This window comes from Perissodus microlepis, chromosome 18 (genome assembly GCF_051167445.1).
Source record: "Perissodus microlepis isolate ML-2025 ecotype Zambia chromosome 18, ASM5116744v1, whole genome shotgun sequence".
Classification (NCBI taxonomy): domain Eukaryota; kingdom Metazoa; phylum Chordata; class Actinopteri; order Cichliformes; family Cichlidae; genus Perissodus; species Perissodus microlepis.
In genome coordinates, this window is record NC_140478.1 from 15260123 (window position 1) to 15276829 (window position 16707).

Here is a 16707-nt window from a genome sequence, read left to right on the forward strand (position 1 = left end):
CAGGTAGGCTCTACTTATCTTCTAAATTATATATTTTATGGTGTTATTTGTAGTTTAGAATCAGGGAAATGTAAATTTTTGCTATCAATGCCTGAACTGAAATTGAGTGTGAAACTGATAAAACTGTCTTTTTATTGCTTTTCCGTGACCTGAAACCGTATCACTGGCCGTACGCTTTGGAGTCATGTTAAGGTGCAATGCTGTATATGGATATAAAGGCTATAGTTTAAGATGGTCTTCAAAAAGTTGATCCTTTAGTGTTAAATTCAATCCGCAAGACCTCACGACAACTATGGATTGTATAAATAAGTAAGCAATATGTACATTTCCATGGCAAACATGAAAATTAGCCACCTGTAGCAAAACATGCAAGCCTTACATGTGAAAGATCACTGGTTATATTCTGGGAACTTGTGACATCTAGTCCACTTCTAGTCTAGTCCCTATCAGGTCCCAGTCCCAAATAACCAGAAGGGTTGCATCACGCTGGGCTTCTGGTGTAAAATCTGTTGTGGTGACCCCTTTGGAAAATAAGAGATCAGTCAAAAATACCTTATTGATGAAAACTGCTAACTGCATTATGGATCTCTATGCCAGATCTCTTCTGGCCTACCCAGTGCAGGGCGATTTGTCCATTGATCAGTATAAACATCTTGCTTTTTATTTGTTCTAAAAGCTTTTACTTTATGGATAATGTTTAGCAAAGCCACAAATTCATACAACTGGGAATACTCTCATCGATCAAGACTCTAGAATCTGCTGAGGCAAATTTCCACATCCTCATCTGTGCACTCTGGTTCAAATAAATATGGCCAACCTTCAAGCCAAAGTGACTCGCTACCTAACTCATAGAAGATTTAGCGGCTTAGTTTCCAGAAAGTCAACGCATAGTTTGCGCAGTCACATAACCACAACAACCACAATAAAACAGAAAAATACCAACTTGAAATAAACTGGTCAACAACTGATTTTATATGTTCCTCAAGGCTAAGATGTACAGGATACAAATGCTTGTTACATTACTCAGTCACACTCCATCCACAAATAAACAGCTGTGCACACAAATAAGGTTTAGGTTGTTACGAACTCGCATGTCCATGTGTTTGTTTTGTGCAGGTGTTGTGTCTTTTTATGTTAATTTAGCTGTGCCAGGGCCCTGCTCCAATTGGTGCGTGGATACACCCGATGTGACTGGTTCCAGCTGGAGGACCCGCCCATTAAAAGGAGGCTGGAGTGCTACAGCGGGAAGAGGTCCTCGCGTTTCTCCTCATGACCCAGCAGTATTCCTGTGGCAGCCGCTGGCTGCAATGCGCTTAAAAGTTGTGGAAGTGGAGTGGGTAGGGGTGAGCTGCCGTTTCTTTTGATCACCCGTTTTCTCCTGTTTTGAGTTAGTTAAGGAGGCCAGACTCTGTCTTTATTTTTGACTTTGTTTTGGTAAGGTCAGGGGTGCGGGATTTGTGTAGATTTGTTTTGTTTATTGTTTTGGCCTTGGCTCACCCTGAAGTGTTGACACTCCCGTTTTGGTTCCTTTAGTTCCTTTATTTCACATTGTAAATAAATCACCTTGTATCTAACGGATTTGTTTCTTGTGGCTGCTTGGGTCTTGGGGGGGGAAGCGAGTGCCTCACTCATGTTATGGCCTGGCCCTAGACGGGTCGTAACAAGGTGTTATTTTCTATTTCATTTAGAGATCGTCATCAGAGGGAGTTACTTTTCCCTTCGCATAAGCTGGGAAATTTGCCAACAGAAACTGTTACACATTTGATTGACTTTATACTTCATATATTTTAAATTGATTGTAGAGATGCTGGAACCAACAGACTTTTTCATGGATGCATGGAAGTCTGCAGGGGACTTGTGGACACACTTTGATGGCAACATTTAAATGGCGCAGACCATCGTGCTTTACTTTACACTGAATTTGTTCATTGAATGTATAAGATGATGTAAGTATTCAATGTTTCTGAAAGTATAAATGTGCTTCACTGCTGCACTGAAGAGTCTTTGGGAATCTAGAACCTTATATCTTAAGGATGTCTTTGTTGTTGTTGGGTGTTTTTTCTTCTTTTTTTGAGCGCATTAACATTTATCCCTTCTGGATACTTCTACATCGTTATTGACCTCGAAAACTCCCCATTGAAGTCAGGATCAGTGCAATTACCTGTCTACAAAGGGGCCATATAGAGCTGGACATAGGCTTGGCAGATTACTAGCAGACACCTCATTACTGCAGCAGACTTCAACAATAGGCCTGGGCATTGCTTCTTCTACATCTATCTGTCAAGTGTACTATTAGTCTGTCAAATGGGGACAGTCAGCACCATTAGGCCACCTTGATAATCAGACCTATTTACTCCCTCATTTTCCTCTTCTTCACTGTCAGTCTTTCAGTCTGGTAGGGGAAAAAAAGCACTCCATTTCTCCATCCTGCCTTGCCTTCCCTCCCACTCATCTCCTGATTCTTTCTCAGACAAAGACAAGTTCAGTTGGTCATTATGTTCCTCAGAGAGTCGTTGTAATCAAATGTGGTATGCCCTCAACCAAGCGGGCCAAATTTAATTTCAAAATGTAGTCCCACACAAAGGAGATCTGGATGAAGCAATTACTATGTCACTGGTCTTTGAGATAAATGTAAAGTTCATTCTACGATTAAAGTAAAACAGGGCTCAACTAGACTTCGTTCGACATTATATATTCTATCAGCGGATGAGAGTATGTATTTGCACATCTTTAGAGGATAGGAAACATGACATGAGCTATCAAAGTGCACGACTGACGAAAGGATCCGTGGACCCAGGCTACTACAAACTTGTCACTTTCTTCCTTTCGAGACTCAACAATCTTTTTTTTTCCACTAAGCAACTCCACTTTCTGTTTGTTTAATTCCCCCAAGCTTTGCTTTTTACAGTTCGACCCATTCACAAACAGAAAAACGAAGAAAGCCTCATTTAAATGTTTCACATGGTCAGTATTTGTCCCTTGATAGGTGTTTTTTTGTGTACAAGTCAAAGCTCTACAAAAGCATGAAAAAATCGCTTGTAGCAAAAAGGACCATCAAAGTCAATATCCTCAACCTGTCATTTCCATTGGATGGGCTTGGCTCCCACCACACAAATCACATAAGCAAGTACAGAGACACAGACAGGGAGAATAAGAGGAAATAATACCACCCTGAAGCTAACCATAGCATGGACACATGTGCATCCATGTGAATACACATGGATGTATAGAAACACAAGCTTAAAAAAGTGTCCTCCAATCTGACACTTTAGTGTTGAACAGGGACGAGATTTGAATCTCAATTAGCTGCTACATACCTATAAAGCAAGCTGTGCTCTTTTTGCCCCACAATATAACATTTAACAGGCAATTTCCTCAGTTAAGGAAAGGAAGGGCTAGAAAGAGCATGTATGCATACCTCACCTGAACAATTTTCCTCTCTCTTCAAGGCCTGATTATTCACAGTGGAGAAATATGAAATCATAGTAGCCCTGAAGATTCCTAAGCCATGAAGTGTGGCTTCATAATGCACATGATGAATATTCTATTAGGTGAAAGATGATACTCTATTAGGATGAAATGATTCACAGTATTTACAATAATAGGGTATTTGCCATTTCACAAATTAAACTGAAACAGAATGCAGAGTAACCAGAATGTTCAATTCAATTTTTCAATTTCATTTAATTTACACAGTGCCAATTCACAACAACAGTTGCATCAAGGTGCTTTATATTGTAAGGTAGACCCTACAATAATACAAAGAAAACAGAGAAAACCAGAACAATTATGTTACCCCCTATGAGCAAGCACTTTGGCGACAGTGGGAAGGAAAAACTCCCTTTTAACAGGAAGAAACCTCCAGCAGAACCAGGTTCATGGAGGGGCAGCTGTCTGCCGCGATCGGTTGAGGTAAGAGGAGCAAGACAGGACAAAAAACATGCTGTGGAAGAGAGCTAGAGATTAATAACAGCTATTCTCAAATGAAGAGAAGTGTATAAACACATAGTGGGTTTATACAGCAGCCTAGACCTATTGCAGCGTAATTAAGGGAGGATTCAGTGTCACCTGATCCAACCTTAAATATATGCTTTAGCAAAAAGGAAAGTTTTAAGCCTAATCTTGAAGCACAAGTAAGCCAGAGAAACATGCTCTCTCTTTCTAGTCCTCTGTCAGTACTCTAGCTGCCTAAAGGAAGCATGAATAATGTAAACAGAATTGGTCTTAGCACGGAACCCTGTGGAACTCCATAATTAACCTTAGTGTGTGAAGACTCTCCACTCTCCATTTACATGAACAAATTGGAGTCTATACTTGATAGATATGATTCAAACCACTGCACACAGTACCTTTAATACCAACAGCATGCTCTAATCGCTGTAATAAAATATTATAGTCAACAGTATCGAACGCTGCACTGAGATCAGGACAAGCACGTCATTTGTAACCTTCACTAAAGCTCTTTCTGGACTGTACTGTAACAGAACACTTACCAAAAGTAAACAGCTAAAATGAAAAACAACATTGATATGGACAGCTTTTTGAATGATCATGGAAGTAAAGGTACTTACCAGCCTGGTTGGTGGTGATATCTATGGAAACATGCTGCGCAGGGTATGGACTCTTATTGCTGACACCATTGACGGCCTGTATCTCGAAGCTGTAGACGGTATGAGCCAATAAGTTGCTGATAAACACCCTGGTCTCGGTCAGGCCCAGCTGTCTAGGAACAAACTCGACGTTGTCATCACAGTGGGAACAGGAACGCCGGTTGGCCTGGCACTTCTTGCACACTATGTTGTAGACGACATCATCACGACCACCCGTCTCCCTGGGGGCATGCCACTCCAGGATCACCGAGGTTTCATTGACGATGGAGATCACATTTCTCGGGCTGGATGGCACGCCTGTAGATATAAAAATCATGAAAGATAAACTTGAGGGTATCTGTGTAAAAGATGTCATCAGGCTGAAAGAAAATTAACACATTGCTTATAAAGAGGAAAACAAAATAGTTTCATACATTTCTCTCCTTTTACTTTTGTCATTTTACAACAGTCTAATAAATACAAATGCTGGTTTTGAGAGCAACTTGTCTTTTTCTTATTTTTCTTCATCTCGAGCACAATTTGGAATGCTAATTTATTCCATTCACACCCAGAGAGATCATACAGCGAAACGTTTGTGTCTATCAAACATTGGTTATTTAGCAAAATGCAGTGTTGCATGGAGTATTCTTATCCAAGTGGCTCTGGAGATTCACGCTCCCATTCACTCCCTCATAGCCCGCAGCTGGAGCAGAACTTCAAAAACGATATTCAGAAAGAAATCAAGAAATAATGAAACTATTGTTTTGCTTGAGTGGTGGCTTAATATCAGGGTGCAGAAAAGTGCCTTGTTTGGCCTTCTGCAATTGCAGCACAATTCTTAAAGAGTTAAAATCTGTTTAAATGCCAGTGGAGAATTACTCTTAGCTGAGAGACCCTTCGACTGCTCAGAAGCAGCCCTCCCAGATACCAGACAAAGCTTTCCAAAACCCTTACTCAGTGCTCCTTAGGTTAAGTGAGGCAGCCCTGCAGAGCTGATCTGGTAGCAATTTATCTTGCAGAAAGCCTGACCTTTATCATTATAAGAGAAATTAAACTGACCCATTTCTAGACCCATGACTACAGTGAACCGAAAATCAACTCAATTCTAGAAAACCTTTTGAGGAATTACTCGACTCGCCTTCTTCCTCTTTTTACTTTATTTTAGCTTTTGACCACAAGCACATACAACAATAAGAATTTTATACAGCACATGTTCATGGAAATGAGGAAAATAGTTACCTCAGTCTACAAAAACACAATTAATTCTTGCTACAAAGCCACACACACATACTCGGTAAGCTAAGTAAAAAATGAGAGAACACACAAGAGTGGGAATGGCTGTGTTACTTCTGCAACCTCGTCTCAGGGTCTCAACAGCAGAGAGGTCAGAGAGACAAAGGGTGTAACCACACAGCGTGATTATTATGGTCTGGATGAGAGGGCCGCTAATGCTCCAGACAACATGGGCAAAAGGCACATACAGGGAGTGCAGAATTATTAGGCAAATGAGTATTTTGTCCACATCATCCTCTTCATGCATGTTGTCTTACTCCAAGCTGTATAGGCTCGAAAGCCTACTACCAATTAAGCATATTAGGTGATGTGCATCTCTGTAATGAGAAGGGGTGTGGTCTAATGACATCAACACCCTATATCAGGTGTGCATAATTATTAGGCAACGTCCTTTCCTTTGGCAAAATGGGTCAAAAGAAGGACTTGACAGGCTCAGAAAAGTCAAAAATAGTGAGATATCTTGCAGAGGGATGCAGCAGTCTCAAAATTGCAAAGCTTCTGAAGCGTGATCATCGAACAATCAAGCGTTTCATTCAAAATAGTCAACAGGGTCGCAAGAAGCGTGTGGAAAAACCAAGGCGCAAAATAACTGCCCATGAACTGAGAAAAGTCAAGCGTGCAGCTGCCAAGATGCCACTTGCCACCAGTTTGGCCATATTTCAGAGCTGCAACATCACTGGAGTGCCCAAAAGCACAAGGTGTGCAATACTCAGAGACATGGCCAAGGTAAGAAAGGCTGAAAGACGACCACCACTGAACAAGACACACAAGCTGAAACGTCAAGACTGGGCCAAGAAATATCTCAAGACTGGTTTTTCTAAGGTTTTATGGACTGATGAAATGAGAGTGAGTCTTGATGGGCCAGATGGATGGGCCCGTGGCTGGATTGGTAAAGGGCAGAGAGCTCCAGTCCGACTCAGACGCCAGCAAGGTGGAGGTGGAGTACTGGTTTGGGCTGGTATCATCAAAGATGAGCTTGTGGGGCCTTTTCGGGTTGAGGATGGAGTCAAGCTCAACTCCCAGTCCTACTGCCAGTTTCTGGAAGACACCTTCTTCAAGCAGTGGTACAGGAAGAAGTCTGCATCCTTCAAGAAAAACATGATTTTCATGCAGGACAATGCTCCATCACACGCGTCCAAGTACTCCACAGCGTGGCTGGCAAGAAAGGGTATAAAAGAAGAAAAACTAATGACATGGCCTCCTTGTTCACCTGATCTGAACCCCATTGAGAACCTGTGGTCCATCATCAAATGTGAGATTTACAAGGAGGGAAAACAGTACACCTCTCTGAACAGTGTCTGGGAGGCTGTGGTTGCTGCTGCACGCAATGTTGATGGTGAACAGATCAAAACACTGACAGAATCCATGGATGGCAGGCTTTTGAGTGTCCTTGCAAAGAAAGGTGGCTATATTGGTCGCTGATTTGTTTTTGTTTTGTTTTTGAATGTCAGGAATGTATATTTGTGAATGTGGAGATGTTATATTGGTGTCACTGGTAAAAATAAATAATTGGAATGGGTATATATTTGTTTTTTGTTAAGTTGCCTAATAATTATGCACAGTAATAGTCACCTGCACACACAGATATCCCCCTAAAATAGCTAAAACTAAAAACAAACTAAAAACTACTTCCAAAAACATTCAGCTTTGATATTAATGAGTTTTTTGGGTTCATTGAGAACATGGTTGTTGTTCAATAATAAAATTATTCCTCAAAAATACAACTTGCCTAATAATTCTGCACTCCCTGTAGAAACCAGCAAATTGGGGTCTGGGATGCGGGGCCTCCCTGCTACTGCAGATAAGGAGGTGGTCCGCTTGCCTCCACCCCAGAGAGAAGGGTTACATCTCCTGGGTCTAGGTGCGGCTTGCCCCTCTGGGGGCAGGGGTACCTGGACCTGGGATATAGAGTATGTTTGGGGAGTGCGACTGTCTGTGCAGTGTCTATTTGTGTCTGTCTACACGTTGGGTGAGTGCCGAGTATTTGGTTGTGCATATGGGGGTGGGAATGCACGTCTGTGTCTGCGTGTGCCTGTTTGTCTGTGTCTATATGTCAGGTTGGGTCTTAGACTCAACCTCTCTGGGTACATCTCAGGCCCTCTAAAGTACGGAGGCCTATCTCCCCTCACCACACTCCCTGCCGGTGGCTGATGCCCTTAGACGTTGGTGTGTTGGTGGTCCTTGTCATCTGGGGCTGGGCGCTCATGCATGTACCGGCTCACTCCTGGTGGCCGATTGGCGGGGCCGGGCGCCTGTGGCCCGGCTGGGCTCCTTCCGGGGGGTGGGATGCCCTCAGGCCTCTGGCCTCTGGGCCTGAAGCTCGGTCCTCTCTGGCACAGCTGGCTGCCGGCGGAGCCCGCGGGCACGCCACTGCAACCCCCTCTGGCCTCTGCTCCGTAGCTGCGGGGTGACCTCTCGTTTGGGGCTCTACTCAGCTCTTCCCAGGAGGGTGGCACGGTTCCCCCCCCCTTTTGGTGGTCCTCCTCGGGTCCTTGTACTCTGGGGCCTCTGGATATCTGGGGCCTGGATCTCCTCCATACCTGCTTCATACCCTGGTGGACGGGGCTATGGCTCCCCACACTCCCTAGCAGATCGTTACATGGAGAAACCTTTGGAATACAAGCATGCTGATCCACACAGGTATGCACACAGGTGTACACACGGGTGTTCACAGACGCGGACTACACCTTTCTTGGCTGCTGCCTCAAAGCACAGTGTGCGCTGTCTATCTTGCGTGCTGCACAATATCGTTTATTATTTAGTATCTACTGTTATCTACTGCTAGCTAGTTTATTGTGATGGTGCTGTTTTTATTATGTTGCTCTTTGTTGTTTGCTTTCTCTTCTGTTTTTTTTTCTCCATACAGGTGATCCAGGCGTTTTGTTTGTTTGTTTGTTTGTTTTTTCCTTTCTTCCCCCCCTTCTCACCGTCTCTTCTCCCCTTTGGTTTTCTTTCTCTCCCTCTCTTTCTTTCATTCTTTCTCCCTGTCCTATCCCCCAGTCACGTCTGTCCCGTTTGTAGCAACCGAAAATAAAATAAATACATAATTATAATAAAGGTCAATCAAATGGACCAATATGGCAAGGCCATGATGATCCACTTGGTAAAATAAATCCGCTTGGCATCTTTCTTGGCCTTAAGACAACAATTCTGATGGCTAAAGATCCAAACGGGACACAAAAAAAAAAAAAAAAAAAAAAAAAAAAAAAAAAAGAAACCAGCAAATTCATATGAAAATGTGTAAAATATGTCATAGGGTTGCTTGAGGGGACTGGAAGCAGTTTCGCTGTTAGGGACTATGGACTGCACTTCATGTTACTCACGCAGCATACATTTTATGTCATCTGTCACATAAATGCACTTGCTGGGAAAAAACATAAGCAGATCTGTTCATGTGGAAAATGCATGCCCAAACCCACAGACAGACTATGGTGTGAATTATATATCTAACGTCCCAGTTGCAACAATACTCTACATATGCAGGGATGCTGTAAGCAATCACACAGGACTTCCACCTGTATGATGACCTGTACCTTGGCTGTTTTAATTTGCCACAGGAAGTAATTTGGTGGCAGTTTTACTTGTAGCTCAGTTACATCACACACAACATAATTTGGTTGTGTTTACATACATACTGCTACTACAGAAATAGATCATTTCTCCAATCCCCCTCCAAAAAGAGCACCCACATTTTTTTTTCTTTTTTGCACCACTCTGCAAAGTAAAGACAGTGCACACAGCAACACGAAAAGCAGGTCATTAGCATAGGAACAGCAATGATACATCATTACACATGTGCTTTTCTACAATATGGGCAAGTGCAATATGCGCAAAAGTGTCTGTGCGAATAAGACTGGTGCAGCCAGCCACAGTATTTATGTCATACCCTTTAAGCAGATGTGGAAATCAAAATGACACTTTATGATACGGCTAAATAAATCGACAGGGGCACGCAAGCTGAACATGGCTTCCTAGAAAGAAGAGACGCAGCGCGGCAGAAATGCAGGGCAGCAAAAAAACACCCCTGAGTTAGTAGACAAAATGAAAGTCTGATCAATATTGTTATGAGTATTATGTCAAAAGTCCTACTGTGTTACTCCCCTCATGTGTTCCTCACACTCACAGGCTGATATGCATAGCGCCCTGTTACTAAGGGGGCTTTAAAATACCACCTGGACTGTAAAACACTACGGCCCAGTTTCCTTCCTTGGCTACTGATATAAAGAGAGCCCCAGTGCCCAAAATAAAAACGTCCAGATATTGTGTACTCATCCACCTTTTGAATGGTCTGAGGCTAGTGCTTCTCTTCTTTCAAACTGTTTGTTTTTATGATGTGAAAAAGGCCTTGGGGGGCCAACAGAAGGTCCCTGTGTGGAGATAGTGATCACAGCCAGAGGAGCCGGGAGAAAGAAAGAGGGGCTGTGTGGGCTGGTGAGAGATGAAAAAAACAACATGTTATAAGGATTAATAGTGACTTTGTAAGAGACTAAAGCAGTCAGAGTCGGAGTGTGTTCGTGTTAGCAGTGCTGCTTGTGAGATTTGGGTGTATTCACAGTGATGAGTGAGGAAGAACTGGAATATGAAACTGATAAAAGTACAATCTACACATCCATAACACTCGACAGTAGCTTTGAACCTTTCTTGACTCTGTGTGTGCGATACTTTAGATGTGTCAACGAGGCTCAGGAAAGTTTTGAATATAAGTGGATGCTTGTGCCTGATAGTCTAGAGCAGTGGTTCTTAACCTTGTTGGAGGTACCGAACCCCACCAGCTGATGGCTGAGCTGTGGGAAGCACCCTTAACTGACTCCAGAAGTGGATTAAGAAAAAAAAGGCTTGTGAGAAAAGAGCAGAGATTTATTCACGTTGACAGCTTGCTCTCTTTTCCCTTTGAATTGACTATAAAATCAGAGGAAAACAGCTAAATGGGATGATGAGGAAAATGAAGAAAAAAAAACAGATAAACCATTTCAGTTAGAAATTTTTATGGGTTTTGTTTGGATTACAAAGCAGACGGCATTAGATAGGACTCCAGGAAGTTTTCAGGGGACAGGCCACAGATATGAGTATTGAGTGAGAGCCATAACACTCAGAACCAATATGGTACAGATTACGCATACTGAAATTCATCAGAACCATACTGCTTTCCTTGTCAGTTCCCATATCTATGCTGATTCAATTACCATCCAAAGATGTTCCCCATGAACCAGTTAGCAGCTGCATATACAGCTTTTTTTTAAAATGTATAAACATAATAACATATTTAGAATTTGGCAGGGTTGCTTTTATAATTTCAGCATAGACTATACATTAAAAAAATGCATATTCAAATCTTGCTTTGTCACACGGAGTACCTCCTGGTGTGTTGATGGGATTTGTTTTTTCTTTCTTTGACACAAGTCCACCCGGACCTCATGCACCATCACCTTTTCCCCTGCCCCCCCGGACCAATTAGAACTGGTTTCACTGCTCGACTCCCGTCAGTTACCACTCAGCTTGTCATTCTTTTGACTCCACATACTGAGACACCCATTGTCCCAGCATGCTGGGTCACACCGACCTCTCTCCACTGAACCATCCTAACATGAAAACATTATTTATTTATTTTCATTATTTATTTTTTTAAACACACGCACCGAGACAAAAAGGTTGAAATCAAAAAGGAATGAGAGTAAGCTTAAATGTTCTAGCTTAATTTTTGTGGCAGATGTGGGATTATAATATTACCTTATGCCATGTTATACATCTTTGGTATCCATCTCCAGTACTTTGAATCCGTAACACAGATAAAACCCAATCAACAAGGATATGTGTGTTTTAAAAAAAAGGTCTCTATATTTCCTTCTCCAGACTAAAACACAATCCCTGGGTTTTCAAACTAAAGCTGGTTGAGCGTTTCAAAAATCTTGTTCCACCCAGAGCAGAATGGACACTGGCACAAAGGTAAACCTCACATGTCTTCAAACAAAAACGTATTAACAGGGATGTAGCTGATTCCTCTCCTTAGGCATAGACTGAAGTCAGAAAAAAATTTCTTAGATAAAGGAAATCTGAGGAGCTGGTATTTAAAAGTGCATCTCTGCCTTGGCATATTCATACCCCCAACGGGAAAAAAAAGGTTGTGGGGGGTGGGGTGGTTAGCATGCGGCCTTCAGCTCACAGAGCCATGCAACAGACAATCCATCAGCGAGCTAATCAGACTGATCAGGAGCATAGAGCCCCTACGTGCCTGATGACGGCAAGAAGTGCTTAAGCTACAGCATCAAGCTACAGGCTGGTCTGATTTAAGCTACTCTAGCAGTGCTCTTATCAAGACCTGTAGTATTAAAGAGATTGCTACTAGGATCATCTCACTAACCCTCCTGGCTGAGATCTATTACAACTAGAGCATCACGCCTAGCTGCTACTGTATGTTTCAGCCTTCAGAAAAAGCTTTGTGCAGACAGATTTGCAGACAAATTATTTTAATACAAATTGAAAAGCTGCTAACATTTGCTTAATATTATCAATATAATATTGCTAAAAGGGACCATTTCCAACAGATTTAGCATACAGCCTTTTGGTATGTTTTACTTAAGTGTGAGTGTATTAGTAAGCAGTTTCATTTTTTTGTCTGAATACAAACAGCAATGTAACTGGACTCCTGTTACAGAGTTATAGAGAGGACCGAGCACAAAATGAAGGAGAAGAGTGGGGCAAAGGGAAAAATAACAGAACTGACAGAGCAGATAAGACGAGATTGAAAACAGAAAAAAAAGGAGCCAGTTACATTTTGAAATGGAACACAGAGCATACGGATCTATTTAAGATGTCTAAGATGGAGCTGCTGTTGAGCTGAGATTGCTTGGGGGAAAATGCAAGGCCACAAAATAAAGGCTGAGGCTTTAGCTGATGGAACACTTGCTAATTCGTCAGGCAGTGCTGTAAACTATTGGAGAGCACAGAAAACTGAGAACATCTAAAGCCTAAACGGTACCAGCACAGCTCTGCGTTTGTCCTATGCAGAGCTAAGCACTGCTTTGCAGCCATGTTACATGTCTACATGTTGTAGCCATTTACTTTCACGTCAAGAACATGTGGTACAACCAGTCTGTGCGCTAGTCCTGTTTGTGCTATTGTTGCCGCAGAAAAGATAGAAGTTGTGACCAAGAGCTGAAATGAAACCTAGTGACACCATCATCTTTGTGGTGAACAATGCTGTTGCCCTCATACCTGTTCAGGTCCACTTTTTCACCAAACGGCACTCTACCTATGCGTAACGTCTTCCTCGGTGGATTAAGCGCTGCTGTGCACACCTTTCACATAGCCAAATCATTCAGAGACAGACAGCCATCCTCCGCTGGGCTTTCACTGCACCTTTTAGCCCCTTTTATTCATTTATTTATTTGTTTACTCATTTATTTTTTTCACAAAAGAATACATGGCTAAATAAGAACAACAGACCCAGAGTTTAGAAGCAAAGGCTATACAGCTGCTACCTGATTAGGAAAGTTCTGTGTGCTTTTGAGTCCATTTGGGCCAATTAATCAGGTCTATGTGAATAAATGTGGGCTAAATGAACACATAACCACACCAATAATGCTTCCAAGCCTGATGTTGTGAAGAGAACAAACCATTAAGACACTCCCCAGTGACAGTGAAGGAAGTGAGGTAAACAAACTTTTTGGGGTCTAACAATGCTCTCCCTCTGCATAACTGTGTGTCAGCAGGGATAACAGGAAGGCTTAGCATATTGCTTTTACATCATATTAAGATAACTATGATGCTGTGAGAGGCCTTATTGGATCTCCAGCGGATAACGGCAGGACAGTGTCGAAGTTTCACAGCATTTGCCTGAGTAATTAGGACTTCAGGGGATGATACTAGACACGGAGAAAGAACAACAGCAAAAAGGAGAGAAGTGAGAAAGGATGTGGAGAGAGAGAGAGATAGCTGAGAGGAAACACAAGGAGCTCCATCAATCCTAAGAAGAAGACAATAAGAAGACAAGATGGGCGCTGGATAAATGCACATTCATATGCATTTAAATTAAAATAGATAACCCCGCGTCTCACCCTGTGATAGCCGTGATAGACCACTGGATCCTTTTCAGTTTGTCTCAGAAAATGGCAGAAAATGCCATTTCTGACATTTTGTTTATATGTGGCTTTAAATATGTATTAGTGCCTTAGTGCGCAGCCAGTCTAATTTATTGGATACTTACTGGTGCAAGGTTTATCTGGCTGATCACCATCCCCACGGTAGTAGCCGTTGCGGCACACGCAGATGGTGGCAGCCTCAGATGTGGAGCGGCTGTTAGGAGGGCACTGTAGACAAAGACTTGGACCTTGGGTCGACTTGAAGGTACCCGGTGGACATGCTGTGACAAGAAAAAAAACACTGTTAGAACTGTAAAATGCAACAAAAAAAGCATGAATCCAATTAAGGCAAGCACAAGGTTAAGCTATTTTTAAGTGATTTTTGTCAATTGCCTTTCTGCAATGTATTCGTAGTTACTCTTACCCCCTCCCAAACTCCGCTATATTTAACGCATGTCTTATTTTGCTCCTAATGTGGCTGTCATCGCTGGTGCTAGGAGGGTTAATTTATGTGGGACACCAGTGGAAGATGTTATCAGAAATAGAGGTAATTGGCATGGATGGATGGCTCAAGGATGTGAACATGGTGCTGCAGCTTTGGCTGTATCCTGTAGTTCTCCACTGAGTCCTCGCCCTGAATGTTTAGTGGCGAGCTCTGCATATCTATAATACAGGCATATTGATTAAACACAACTTAACTTAACTGAACTCTCTGAACTCAGTGTGGTAGAGAGAGGGAAAACCCCAATACCTAAATAGATGTGTCTTGGATTACAGCCACCCAAGGTATTTATTTAATTTTTTTTCTTTTAACAGTGACCGATGGGTTTCAGGTTTCTGAAAAACAGCAGAGTGCACAAAAGCCCAAAAGTGTTTTAACGTCTGAATCTTAAGATCTTAGGCACACAAAGGCTTGGCGAAGAGCTTGCGGTAAATAATGATTTGTGTTCTTCTACAAATTCTACAGGTGTGACACAGCGATTTCAGGTAGTATAGCTGAACAGTTTGTAATCCCTCCTCCAGATAAATCCCATACTCCACCTGAGCTGTCAGATTTATCCAGTGAATGGCCGCCTCAGCCTACAAGACAGCACGAAGTCCCCAGGAATATCTAATGGAAACAGAGTTTGCCCTTACATCAAAAACATTAGGATCCACATTCGATGCTACCTATAGATCTGAAATACTATACTATATCCAGACAGAGGACCATGCCTGAAACCTGTGCTTAGCTCATATTACTTTGGTTAGTGCATTACTCACTCCCTCTTTGGGTCTGTTTGCTTTTGACCTGCTGGTTTGTTCTTCTGTTGGTAGACGCTTTTGTTCAATATTAAAATGAGCCGGCTGCATCTTTGTTTCTAAATTAGGGCATTGTTAGCAGAAGCCTCCACACCCACTGGCACATTTTTGCATTGTGTTTTCATTTGCTTTGCTTAGTAAATTTGACCCCTTACTGTATGCAGACATATTTAAGCGCAGTACTGAATTTTTACTCATTTACGTTTTCCTCGTGCACAGTCGTGTGCAAAAGTTTCGGGCACTTTAAATGTTTTATTCATCGCTTGATACCAGAGCGATCGGGCTCTGATCATTTAAAAGTTATTCTGCAGCATGACCACAATCTCTGACAGGCTGCGAGAGTCATACTGGCCTTACTGATAAGAAGAACGAGGATTTCTAAAACAGTCCTGCCAGCACTAGTTTGTGGATGTTGGTGTGATGTGTTAAAGTCCCAAATTCTAAAGGCCGCGGTGGACTATGAAGATTATTGTAGCTGATAGCATTGTGCTTAAGTGCAGGCAATAACCTAATCCACTCACCCCAATATCCCAAAAGAATACAAAGAGTTTCTGTGTGATGTGGAGGGGCTTACTGAGTAAAATAACTATGATCAATGTCCTATGTCTTAGCAGGCTTACTGATGAGGGAGGATGCTCTGGCACTGCTGCATGCCAAAAGGGGAATAAGTCATACATTTAATGGGGCAAGGCTGTGTCTATTTGCCTGAGCGATAGACAGATAAAAACAGTCATTTTATTCATTTCGCTCACAAAGTGAAACACCTACCTACCCAGCACTAAGATGCTTATCAAGAAAAACAATGACAGAGTTTATCAAAATGACGGGTCAGTGGTTTGGCTAAGTATTTCAAATATTAATAGAGACTGCTTAAATCAGTCCATCAACAAAATAGTTTAGTTTAATCTGACTAAGAGCCTTCAATTCTAATATGAACACTTTGCCAAACGGAGAGCTATTTAAACTAACAATGGTAAATGGCCTGTATTTGTATAGCTCTTTACTAGTCCCCAAGGACCCCAAAGCACTTTACACAACTAGTCATCCACCCATTCACACACACACACACACATTCACACTGGGGTGCACTGACAGAGGCAAGGCTGCCGGACATTGGTGCAGTAGGCAACGGGTGAAGTGTCTTGCCCAAGGACACAACGACCGACACTGTCCAAGCTGGGGCTCGAACCGGCAACCTTCCAATTACAAGGCGAACTCCCAACTCTTGAGCCACGATCGCCACAATGGCAAGGTGTTGGGCCCATTCTCCCTCACTGCCAGGTCAAACAGTAGAAAATATAGCACTGCATGAAAGGAAAAACTCCACTCCTAATTAAACAGGTCTTTGAGACACAATTAAAAATATTATGCTTAAAAAATTAAAAATGCTGGACATTTTATAGATCCTATTTTCTGACATTTATAGACTAGGATTTGGCCAGCCC

At 42.3% G+C, this 16707-nt stretch overlaps 1 protein-coding gene across 2 annotated transcripts in view; it reads right to left on the reverse strand.

Moving 5' to 3' along the window:
- Positions 1-16707, reverse strand: part of ephb1 (EPH receptor B1) — a 170785-nt gene that overhangs the window by 54812 nt on the left and 99266 nt on the right. For both annotated transcript variants that reach the window (XM_084912542.1, XM_084912541.1), the window contains exons 4-5: positions 14086-14241; positions 4572-4907 (exon numbers count right to left, since the gene is read on the reverse strand). In XM_084912542.1, coding sequence (XP_084768668.1) covers positions 4572-4907; positions 14086-14241 — 492 coding nt within the window. The remainder of the gene's footprint in view (positions 1-4571; positions 4908-14085; positions 14242-16707) is intronic.